Raw genomic sequence first — 12,098 nt, 5'->3', positions numbered from 1 at the left:
TATTTTTTTATGTGTTAAACTTTAATGCATGGAGACGTTCAAGGGTGGCTTTGTAGTGATGTGGTAGGATCTTGTGTCCTAGCATACTGACTGCATAGTCCATGCAGGTGGGAGCAGTGAACTGTTGAAACTGGTAAGTATGAGAAAAACTTGTTGCAGCAGGCTTTTCCATTTCAGAACATTACTTTTAAATCCCTTGTATACGAGGAAGATGGTTAGGAATCCAGCCTTTCATAAATGAGGTTTTGATTTCAACATTAAATTTGACAGACAAATTCCTCTGAATAGAACTAAATGTTGTAAGAAGTTCTTTTTTTTTTTTTTTTTTAGAGGAATCTGCAGTTGTTTATGTAATGATCTAAAAGTAGGTGTAGTTGCTGGTTGTGCAGATAAGTATAAAAAATACATTTGTAGCTCCTTGGATGTGTTGCTGTTGGCACAGCATCTTTCTAAATAAAAAATGATAAGCCATGACAACTGAACCTGAGGTAAAAGGATGTCTTTAAAAAATTTAACTTGCTGAATCTTCTTGCTGTTTGGCGTAGTTGTAAGTGCTGATACTTATTTCTAAAACGGTAATAAAACACTCTTGGGGTAAACTGGATTGTACTAAAGTAAGTGCAGGAAGATTGCTTTTGTTTGGTCTCAATTTGTTGGGTTTTTTGTTTCTTTAGCTCGATATAGGAATCAGACAAGCCAGGCAGAGTCTTACTACAGACATGCAGCTCAGCTTGTCCCTTCTAATGGTGAGTTGGGGATACTGATTAGTCTCATAATTTGAAAGGAAGATTTGAAGTGTCTGCCTTGTGTAGTGGTTGGAAACAACTGTACAAGAAAAGCCTAATCCATCAGTAAATCATTTCGGTAATAGCTGTTTGCCTGATCTGTGTCAATTTTCTTTTTTTGTGAGTATTTAATAACATGGCTTCACTCAGACTTTTACTGCTGCATTATGCTGAATTAGTCATTCAATTTTTTAGCTATATCTTAACTATTCTTCATCTTATAATAAAAATTTTACACTGCAGGCAAAAATATGAACTGTTGATATTTAATTTCTTTCATGAGGTAAAACTGGATCAGGTCTTACCTAATTATAGGGTAATAAATATGTTGGTGGTAGAAGCCTAGTTTGAAAGTATCTTATTTATACAAGAAGCTTGCAGAGTGTTTGTTATCTAATTTTGAAGGATATGATTAAAAAAAAAATCTATGCCACAAATGTCAAAGCTTTTTCTTTTGAATAATACTGATAATTAGGCTGGAGGAAAAGGCTGAGCAGACTAATCTGAATCTTGTCTCTTGAAAATTTTAGGACTTTTTACTCCCTTTTAAAGTGACCAGGCTTGAACTCAAATCTAACCCACTTCACTTAATGAGACTTGTTGGACAACTTGTCTTTTCTCTCCTTCAGGTCAGCCTTATAATCAGTTGGCTATTCTAGCTTCTTCCAAAGGAGACCACTTGACCACAATTTTCTACTACTGCAGAAGCATTGCTGTGAAATTTCCTTTCCCAGCTGCATCCACTAACCTACAAAAAGCACTTTCTAAAGCACTGGAAAGGTGAGGCTAAGCATGATGTATTTTGTTCAGATAGGATGGAGGAGGTTGCCTCCCTTGCCAGAACTTAGTTGTGTTTGGTAGTGGAAACTGAAGTCCCTAGACATCCCTTTCCAGTCAGAACATTGTTATGCATGTGTGGGACAAAGGATATTCTGTGTCTGGGATGCTTTTAGTGCAAGTAGGGAGTGCAGGACAAAAGCATGTTGTGCCAACATGAAAAAGCAGCCTTGCATGGACGTTGCTCCTTCTTGAACTTCACAGAGAAAGCTTGTAATGTTACGTGCAGCTCTGTTTAATTCCATAGACTGAAGCCAGGTGTTTTTTTTCTGACCATAGTCGTGATGAGGTGAAGACTCGATGGAGTGTGTCTGACTTCATCAAGGCATTTATTAAATTCCATGGCCACGTGTACCTGAGTAAGAGCTTGGAGAAGCTGAGCCCTCTTCGAGAAAAGCTGGAAGAACAGTTCAAGGTTAGTTCTAACAAGTATTAATTAGTATATTGAAGAGAATATTTTTAGTGGCAGAGTTCTGAAATTACAGTCCAATAATAACATTTTTCACGTGCTAAAGCAAGTGGAGCTCAAGTAGCCAGTTATGGAAGGTTTGCATCACAGTTAATAGTGGATAGTTCTGTTGACTTCTGCAAAATATTAGGATATTTTTCCCATTTGATACGTGGCGTGTTGGTGTATAAATCAGTGAAGGCAGCTGATTCTCTGCTCCTCAACCTGGATGATTCTTGGATACCTCTGCAAAAGTACCTGCTTAATCTGGAAAGTCTTGGCTCAGTTGCCTGAAGAGTTTTGAATGCTTCATTTCTGGATGGCATACCATCACTCCCACTGGTTAATAAGACTGCTTTTAATCTTCCTCAGACAACTAGCTTCTCTTGTCAGTGGCTTGCCTTTGAAAGTACAACCTTAAATTGTGCGTAGACCAGGGCTATTCAGAACATGTTTCCTCTGGAAAATCCAGGAGTACCTATTAATTATGCAGACAGCTCATTAAGCTGAACAATACAGCAAAGTCTGAAACAGAGGGAACTTTTAAAGGTATGGGTGCAAGGTAGTACAACTTCAAAGTGGATATACAGCATTGTCTGTTATGTGCCTTCTGGAAACATCTTCACTAGTAGAAAATGAGCAGCATGGATAAGTTCAATAGAGCAAATGGAGTAGATGTTTTTCCAAATGAAAAAAAGGGAGTGGGTCTTAGCAACTTAAAGAAATACAGGTCATCTTCGTAGTGTCAGTTTACGTTTCATTGTGCATTAAAAATGCTAGGTCCAAACAGTCATTGAAATAAAAGCAGGGCTAGACTTGTATGAGCTTTGAATGTGAGCTGCTTAAGTGCTAAGAGTTTTTCAAAATTAAATAATTGTGTCTCTCTTTGTGTTGTTGACTGTTGAGCAAGTTCTGCTTTTTCCACAATGCTTATAATCAATAACTACAAGCATTGCTCAGGCTTGTGGCTCAGGCCTTACTTTTTTAATTGATCCACAGTGTTGAAATAGAGCTAATTAGCCCTATTTTATTGCTTGGATTGCTTTTGTTCACATCATGCAATGCTTAATTCACTAGAGAGTAACTCTTCTGACTTAGATGACTTGAATGTGGATGTGAAGTTGTTTGGATGGTGGATAACGACTGATTTGTGTGGCTGATGTTAATTGTGAATTTGGAAAGCAGTTGTAGGGGCAGGAGTGTTCGGCCAGGCCCATGGCTCTGCTCCTGCCAGCATCAGTGGTTTGAATTGCCAACTGGCAAATGCTTCTTGCCTTTAACTAACAACCAAGGTTGCATACAGAACTGACATTTTTTCTGATGCTTACGCTGGCTAAGCAGTTTGCCTGCCTGACTGTTGTCTGAAACAGAACAGATTGGTTGTGATTTAAAAAATATATATATGTATTTATATATATTTTATATATATATATATATATATATATATATATTTTTTTTTTTTTCCTCTTAGTACTCCCAAAAACTGTTTGTTTCTTCTCCTGTTCCGAGAAATGTGTTCTACAGCGTACCTACTGACATGCATTTGTAAATAGCTTGTGCTATTGCAGGCAACCACAGCACTCTACGACACATGAAGTTAGATGTGGAATTAGTCTTTAATACGTAATCACTTTGTGGTTAAATTTTCCTGTTGTCTTTATTTTAAAATGTTGCCTTATCACTGATATTTCTTGGAAAGGCTGAGAAGAGCAGCAGGCACACTTGCTCCTGCAATTCTTGCATTGCATTACAGTGCTGTAATTGCACATTACAGCCACGCTTTTTCTGGAAGAGAACCACTCCTAAGGGCTCTTTGATTTGTTACCTCTGTGAGCAAAAACCCTGGGTTTAACAGCAGGCATCTGCCTGTGTCCTACTGGGAGTGCCTTGTGCTGCACTATTAGTGAGGACCTGAAAAAATGTAGAAAGAGTGTTGCCTTGAGGGCAGAAACATTAGTCCAGCAGTGCAGTAGCAGCTACTCTCATCCTTTTAGGGGGGTGTGCTTTACCATATAAAAATGCAAGTTTTATGTATATGTCTCTGTTGCAGAGGTTGTTATTTCAAAAGGCCTTCAATTCTCAGCAGTTGGTACATATTACTGTTATCAATCTGTTTCAACTGCATCACCTGCGAGATTTCAGCAGTGAAACAGAGCAGCACAGTTACAGCCAGGACGAGCAGCTCTGCTGGACACAGCTACTGGCTCTCTTCAGTGAGTATGAAAACTGTTCTTTGTATTTCTTTTGTTTTTACGTGGCATCCATTAGTCATTTGCTGTCAAAAGGAGGAAAGTTAAGAGAGAGTGGTTATGCAGGGTCATTCATGTCTAGCGCTGCTGGTGAATGCTGAACTATTTTCTATTTTGCTAGGACTGAGGGTGACCTGGTGCTGACAGACTAGGTCTCAGCTCTTCTGTGCCTTTGATAATGTTATGTAGAAGTGCAGAGAATTCTTGACTTTTGAATTTTTGAGTGCTTAACTCGAAAAGGCTTAAGCTCAGCTTACAAAATCCCTCCGGGTTCCAGCCTGAAGTTCACTGTGAAAGCACCAAGGTCATTTTTATCTGGTGCTGTTTCTAAGCCGGTGTGCTCTAACAGCTGCCTACCTGCAGAGGTACAAATTTGTGTACGTGCTGAGATGGAAAGTGAATAAAATGTGGATAGATGGTTGAGAGCTGACCACTTACAATATGCAAACAAGTATTTTCTGGTCTGATTGTAATGGGGTTCTCACTGAATTTTATTGACTTATCAAAAGAATTTGCATTTTACTTGCAAGAGAGGAGGGGAAAAAAAAAAAAGGAAAAAACATTCTTCATGGTAGAAGACTACATTATAGGGTGGGGGAAGAGATCTGATCTGCCATTGAATTCAAGATGAAGTAATTGGACTGCTGAAAGAACTAGCTCTTAAAAGTACGCTTTTATGACAGGGATTTATTTGATGAGATCATTTGACCAGTTTGAAAGTGTTATTCTTGCACTATTTTTTTTTTTCCTTTTCTCTCTTTTCAGTGTCCTTTCTTGGAGTTCTGTGCAAGTGCCCTTTACAAAATGACTACCAGGAGGACTCTGGGGCTGCATATCCTCTTCCAGCAGTGAAGGTTTCAATGGACTGGCTGAAACTTAGGCCCAGTGTTTTCCAGGAGGCAGTAGTAGATGAAAGACGGTAGTGAGTGTTAATCTTTCTTTTGATACATTTAATTGCGTAAGGTCATAATGACTGATGATATACAGATTGGTAGGAAAACTGATCCTAGACATTGTTGTTACATCTTCTATGATTTTTGTCATCTGAAAAATGTGCTTACAGTGTTCATAAAACATCAGTGACACATGTGATACATGAGCAATTTCGGTGTTTTATTTGGCTTTAAATTGGCTTCAGGGTTGCTTGTAACTTTTAAAAGTTAAGATCAGAAGAAGATTCTGCTTTATAATATTTAACTTGAGCATAACTGAGTGTACCATTAGTCAGGTCTGTTGTAATGATTTCTCAGATTTATTGAGGTAGATGGCAGGAAAATACTTGCCTTAATTTCATGTAGTAAGTCATTGGCTTGGGCAGAGCTGGAATCCAGATTTTTTTTGGCTCATGATCGTGGAAATAAATTGCTTTTGGTAGAGAAGGTCTTGAAATGTCAGCACAGACATTACTGTTCTGGACTCTTGCTGGTTTTTCACTTCTGCTTCTAATCTCATAAACACGCTTAAATAGTTGAAAACTAACCAACTTGTTTATAGCCTGTGAACTTTCCATTAGTTATAGCAGTTCAGTAGAGTGTTTCTGATCTAGTAAATGTTTCTTCAGACTGGAGCAGTTACTGACACAGTTGGATGAGTATTTTTCCTAGGATTACCACTGGAAGGAAAACAGCACGAAAGCAGCTTGCTTTGCTGCCTTAACCCTACTCCAGACTGGAGGAACATCTGAAATAGGAAAGGCATTTACCTGGAAAGGCCGATGAACCTGTAGACAAGAACTTGAGACAAAAACCAATATATCAGCATTAACCTGTTTTATTTCTTTGGAAAGCAATTTTCCAAACCACATTGCATCTAGATTTTTTACGTGACTACATTGTTCCGATTTAGAGATCTCTTATTATGAAATCTCTTTTCTTTCAAATCTGTAGTGAAAAGCTGGCATGTACTGTACATTGCAGCAGACTTGTGCTCTCTCTTTTTACCCTCCTTTTGTTTTTTGTTTTTGTCAGTCACAGGAAGGAGTTATTGCTTATTTTAGCATACAGAAGCAATGTACAACATAATGCAAGCATGTGGCTGAGCCAGGCTTTCAAATGCATGCCGCATTCTTCAGTCCAGGTGCTGGCTGGTGGCTGAAAGCCTGGCTGTGGCTGAAGGAGGACAAATATTCATATCACTTCTAGCACAACAGGCAACTTCTTAAAATAGTTTGCCTGCTGCTTTCATAGCCACGATGCCCATTGCTAAAGCCAAAGAAGGTTGCCTACACTTTAGGTAATAAATAAGGCAGCCTGTTGGTAGTAGTTAAATGCTAAGCAGCTTTGCAGTGATTGTTGTGATTCTTAAATTATTTGTTCCAAGACCTTTGTAACCAATTTCCAGTCCTAACTTGTACCAGTATTGCTGGGGCAAGCTTGGGTTACTGCCAGCTAACCCCCCACTTTTCATCTCTGTTACTTCAGACCTTCTTACCTTTCTGATATCTGTTTCAGTGCAACAGAGCTTTGCTAATGTCAGTAGAATGGCAGGTGTATCTCTTACATTTTGTGTCCAAACTGATTCACTTACCGTCTTTTGATAGTAGGCAGCTGTGGACTGGAAAACACGGATTACAAGCAAGTTCACATCCCTCTGAACTTTTGCTCATGCAGTGTTTTTGTCTGGTTAAATTCATAGCCAGCTTCCTGAGTTGTTGGCTCATGAACATGATACTGTAAGAGTCTGGCTTATTGGGTAGCCTTAGGCTGGCTTTTTGAAAATACCAAGTACTTCAAGACAGTGATCTTTTCCCTGACGCTTGAGGAAAAACCTTTGATTGGAAATCAGAGAAGTAATATGAACTGTAACAGTGTAATAGATTTCAATATTTCTCTAATAAGGTGAGTGGCTTCCACGTTTTGTGGTTTTCACTTAATTTGTCTGCCTTCTGATTTGCAGCATATGGCCCTGGCTGATTTCTCTTCTAAACAGCTTCCATCCTCATGAAGAAGATCTATCCAATAATAATGGTAAGAATACTTCTGGTCTATGCTTTAAAAACAAACTAAGAAAAAAAAAAAACAAAACAATACAGCCTTTTCTGATGATGTGGGAAATTGCAGTTGGAAGGTGATAGCTGAACAAGTTGTCTTCTATATGAATGCATATGAACACTTGGTAAGTGCTACTTTCTCTTGCTCAGCTGACTGTGCTTTATTCTATCTCCTCGGGTTGCAGACTGGCCTAGTACAGTCAAGCACATTAGCAGGAGGCTTCACTGTGTATAGAGACCTTGCTGAGGTGTCTTTTTACTGTTCTGTACTAAATGCATTGATGCTTTCCTTATCTTGTTTACTGTCTATTCACCAGCAACCCCCCTTCCAGAAGAATTTGAATTGCAAGGATTCTTGGCTCTGAGACCCTCATTCAGGTGGGTGACAGCTGAAGGCAACTGCTCTTTCTAGTGTCGCTACTTTGGTAGACATTGACCTGTTCCCTATAGTATCTTGCTCATGAATGCATGCTACTGTTGGAATAGATAACATAGGACTCCAGTCTCCATTCTGAAGAGACAAATAGGTTCTGTGCCAGTCTACAGTAAAGCTCTGAGGAAAGTTACAAGCTCACAGAATTGCTTATGACTTTTTCTTCTGCAATCTTCAGGCTGCTAAACTGAGAGGGGAAAAAAATAAGAAATGAGGAAAATAATTTTTTCAAATATAATACGTTTTTACTGGTTTTTACTGCTTTTAACTGTGTCCTGTGACTAATGTCATGCTCCAAAAAAAGCACCTTTAATATAGAGAATTGGATCTGTAACTTGGATGCCTGTACTGTCATGCTGTGAGTAGGATCTGGTGAAATACCAGAAGTTATGATAAAGTAATACCAACTAATTGTGTTTCTGAAGGAATGTGGTTTTGCTGAGGGGAGCACTGTAATTAATATTATATCCTCTCCTATTTCAATGCTAGGAACTTGGATTTTTCCAAAGGCCACCAGGCAATTACAGGAGATAAAGAAGGGCAGCAGCGTCGGATACGGCAACAGCGACTGATCTTCACAGGCAAATGGATTGCTGATAACCAGCCCAGGTAATCACAAATAGCTTTAAGTAGCAAATAGTTGTTTTCAGTTGCTACCATAAGCTTGGGTTGTACAAGTGACAGAGGTGTACCTGTTATTATTTTATAGAGCAGTTTGATATAAGGTGTGCACGTTGCACTGATGCTGAAAGACTGGCAGCACTAATAACTCACAGCGTGCTGTAGTTAGCACGCTGCTTCAGGAGCTAGTTCTGATAGGAATTATTTGTAGTGAAATATCATGTTTGATAAGACCTTTATAGTGGTATTGAAGCGCAGCTGAGATGAGAGAGAGTGTTAATGTGTGAGGTTGCCATATGAAAACCTATTTGGATATGCTTTTCAATTCCTCTGTCTTTTTCAGGCTGATTCAGTGTGAAAATGAGGTGGGAAAGCTGTTGTTCTTGACGGAAATCCCAGAATTAATACTAGAAGACCCTAGTGAAGCCAAAGAGAGCCTCGCCTTGCAGGAAACTTCTATTGCAGAGCCACTATCCACAGATGGGAGCCCTGGACTCAAATCAGTTCTGTCATCTGGCAGAAGTTTAAACAACTGTGACTCGGGAGAAAAACCAATGGTCACGTTTAAAGAAAATATTAAGCCACGGGAAATGAACAGAGAGCAGGGGAGGATCTATCCTCCTAAAGATGTGGGTAGGGAAAGACGGGACTATAGCAAAGGAATAGTAGCCAGTAAGAATGATGGAAAGAAGGATAACAACAAAAGAAAGAATGAAACAAAGAAATGCGGTGTGGATAAGATACAAGAAGCAGGAAAGCAGAATGTGGCAGTTCAGGTAAGCCTTGAGATCAAAGGGATGCTGTATCTTAGGCAGTATGATGATTGAGTGAGGGCCATCGCTGCTTGCACAGAACACTGTAGAGCTGAGGTCTCTCCGCGGGTCCTGCAGAGACCTGCAATGTGCAAAGAAACGTGTCTACCTCAGAGACCAGACGTGTTACTGTCCTATGGATTTCTGCTCTTTTCCTTGATGCTGTCTCAATTCTGGGGGGAGGAAAAGGTAGGGAACAGTGAAAGGTGACATTTTGTATGTTTATGTTTTTAAAAAGCAAGGACTTATAGCTTGTTCCACAAATTGGTCGGGTTAACAGGGCAGCTTGCATGACCAGGTCCTAGTCACTCTTTCCCAGCTGTATTCTGCTGTGAAAGAACTGGGTGGTACTTTGCATTTTCAGTTCAGTTGCTTGTGCACATTTAATAAATTGAGTGCATCACTGTACTGCATGTGAAGTCAGGTAGACCTCCTTGAAAGTAAGGAAGACCACACAGCTTTTAGACTGCAATTACCCTGCTCAGGTCCTTGTTCGGGATTGTTGGTTGTCACATCAGTGGCTCTTTTCTACTTGTGTTTTTCAAGGTGTGTGTTTTTTCCTGCATTTATGTGAGCATTGTGTACAAAAAATGATCACTTCTTAAGCTGATAATGAATCTACTCTTCTGGCTTCCATAGGGCAGTAGTAAATAGGGGGTTAGATGGGGAGGTGCTATTGTTTCCCTAGAGAAACTGTGTGAGTTTTTCACCGTTCTTACAAGCACATAAGCACATATTTTGTTATGCGTTTACCTCCCTTGCCACTGTCCTAATGCTTCCTAGATCATGTCTGCAGAATAACCTGTCTTCTCCTCTGCAACTGTTCTGAGGGCCTTGTTAGCAAGATCTTGTTTTCCCTAGGCTGGATAAACCGGCTTTTTGTGTCTTTCTAGCATGCATTGGTTGGACCCTTGAATCATTCTTGTTATCCTCCTGATTATTTCTTGTTAGGCATCAACATTATGAGCTGGTAGGTCTGCACTGGCAGCATTTGGTAGTTTTTGGCAAGGTCTTTGCAGGTGTGAAGGGGAGTAGCTTGCAGAAACCATGTGGCAGTTGCTTGTGAGTCACTCAACAAGAGACTGGTACCTGAAAAACAGCTTAGATGAGGTAGGATAACAGGAATTTTATTTATTGAACATGTCTGGAATGTGGTTGCAGGCCTGAGCATAACTCCCAGTTTCAGTGTTTGTGCCACAGTCTTGAAAAAGAAGGACCAGAGTCTGGAAAAACATGATGTTCTGATAAGTATGTGCAGTTTTTTGCATAAGGAAGATACTGTCATTTTGACATAATTGATCTACCAAATATTAAAGACTTTTTAGTCTTAAGACTTACAGAACCAGCAAAAACACATTTCAAACCCAAGTGTAGCATACTGCGTTCTGATCTGTTTGGTCACTGTACATCTCTTGTTGCATAGGTATTAACCCTGACTTTTTAGCCCCATCAGCTCTAGTTATATTAACTAGTACAGTGTTCTATTTTAATAGAAATACGACTGGGAGGACTTATTTGCCCAGATCTACTGCAGAATATGGGGAGGGTTTTCTCCTTGCCCTGCTGAAAACAAGCCAGTGTAGGTTTCGTACCAGTTAGTAGTCTACTTGCTTTCTCCTTCCTTGAAATTTCAAGCTTTATCTACTTCATAGTTCATTCAAAAACCTAAAAGCTATAGTCATTGCGGATCCTACTTAGCAAAAATGTTAGGATCGTTGTGTGATTAGTCCTGTTTCATGGATTTGTGGAAAATTGCATGCTCAGGATCATGAGAGTGTGGCACATGTTGATTCTGCTCACTAGAGGTGATGATGCTAGCTGCAAAGTGAGATATAATGCAAACTTACTCAAGGTGATGCTATCTTGAAAGGCCACTGGGAGGAAATGGTGCCTTCCCCAGGCGGTAGGTGGGGAGCCTTGAGACCAGTAGGGATATAAAGGTTTGATAGTGTTGATGCTTCTGAGGTGAGATCAAGGAGAAACAAGGGAAGCAATTGAAATTTGTCTTTCTTGATTAAACAAATCCGGTAATTTAGCTTTCAGAAGCCACCTTTGGGGATGTTTTATTGCAGCTTTCAGCATATGGTGGGCTAGAACTTTGAAATCCCACTGCCAGAAAAGCATCTTTGAATTCTGATGTTACTATGAAAAAATGCACGCAGTATCAGTTATAAAAATGTTTGGCTTGCTGTGGAGAAAAGGGACAATATGAGTGAAATGTTCAGAATGTGACAAAGGGCAAAGGTGGGCAGTGAGCAGACGTGGCATGAGGGTGGGAGCAGAAGTTGCTACATCATTCATGGTATTTAGCATCAGCCAGACCATGAGGAGGAGGACTTACCTTCCAACTTTTTCTAATGGGAGATGAGAAATGCACCCAAACCTCCCAGTTTCATATCCTACATTTTTAATGAAATGAAAACGAAACTGTGCTCCCACAATTTCTAAATGGGAGAAAGACTTGAAAGAAAATTTGAATGCATCTGTCCCACCACCCCAGTCATATTTTGGAAAGATGCACCTGTTCTCTTAGTCCTTTTAAATCAGCAGAACTAAATGTTAAAATAAATCCCACACTGACTTTTTTCTTTTTGTTTGCGTTTTTCATTTGGCCCCTGATTTAAAAGACAAAAACAAAACAAAAAAAAAGCACCACCTTTTTCTTTCAATCACCTCTGAGGCTTGGCGTCAGGTCTGCTCCTGGGCCCTTCCTGTATTGCCCGGGTTCCTTGCTTGCTGTCTTTTTCCTGCCTGCTCCATCTTGCATTCCAGGCAGTTCTGCCGAGCTGAACAGAAAGGGAAAGTAGTCTTCCCCTCTGTCTTCCTCTCCAGGAAGACCCAGACTGCAACTGACTCAGAATCAGGTAAACATTACATTACATTCTTCTCTCTGCCTTTAACTGGTGCAGCTCTTTTAACAGAAC

General features: G+C 39.8%; 1 protein-coding gene across 3 annotated transcripts in view; it reads left to right on the top strand.

Annotated features, from left to right (window-relative positions):
* Positions 1 to 12,098, top strand: part of SMG7 (SMG7 nonsense mediated mRNA decay factor) — a 45,104-nt gene that overhangs the window by 20,067 nt on the left and 12,939 nt on the right. For 2 of the 3 annotated variants that reach the window (XM_042873252.1, XM_042873250.1), the window contains exons 6-14: positions 675 to 746; positions 1,415 to 1,565; positions 1,902 to 2,037; positions 4,121 to 4,283; positions 5,085 to 5,241; positions 7,215 to 7,285; positions 7,626 to 7,686; positions 8,231 to 8,350; positions 8,706 to 9,138. In XM_042873252.1, the coding sequence (XP_042729186.1) occupies positions 675 to 746; positions 1,415 to 1,565; positions 1,902 to 2,037; positions 4,121 to 4,283; positions 5,085 to 5,241; positions 7,215 to 7,285; positions 7,626 to 7,686; positions 8,231 to 8,350; positions 8,706 to 9,138 (1,364 nt within the window). The remainder of the gene's footprint in view (positions 1 to 674; positions 747 to 1,414; positions 1,566 to 1,901; positions 2,038 to 4,120; positions 4,284 to 5,084; positions 5,242 to 7,214; positions 7,286 to 7,625; positions 7,687 to 8,230; positions 8,351 to 8,705; positions 9,139 to 12,098) is intronic. The other variant, XM_042873251.1, reaches the window with a different exon arrangement.

The sequence above is a fragment of the Lagopus leucura genome, unplaced genomic scaffold (genome assembly GCF_019238085.1).
Source record: "Lagopus leucura isolate 7727_CA_CO unplaced genomic scaffold, USGS_WTPT01 Super-Scaffold_100009, whole genome shotgun sequence".
Lineage (NCBI taxonomy): Eukaryota > Metazoa > Chordata > Aves > Galliformes > Phasianidae > Lagopus > Lagopus leucura.
Note: the sequence above shows the minus strand (reverse complement) of the source record. Positions and strands in the feature narration are given on the sequence as shown.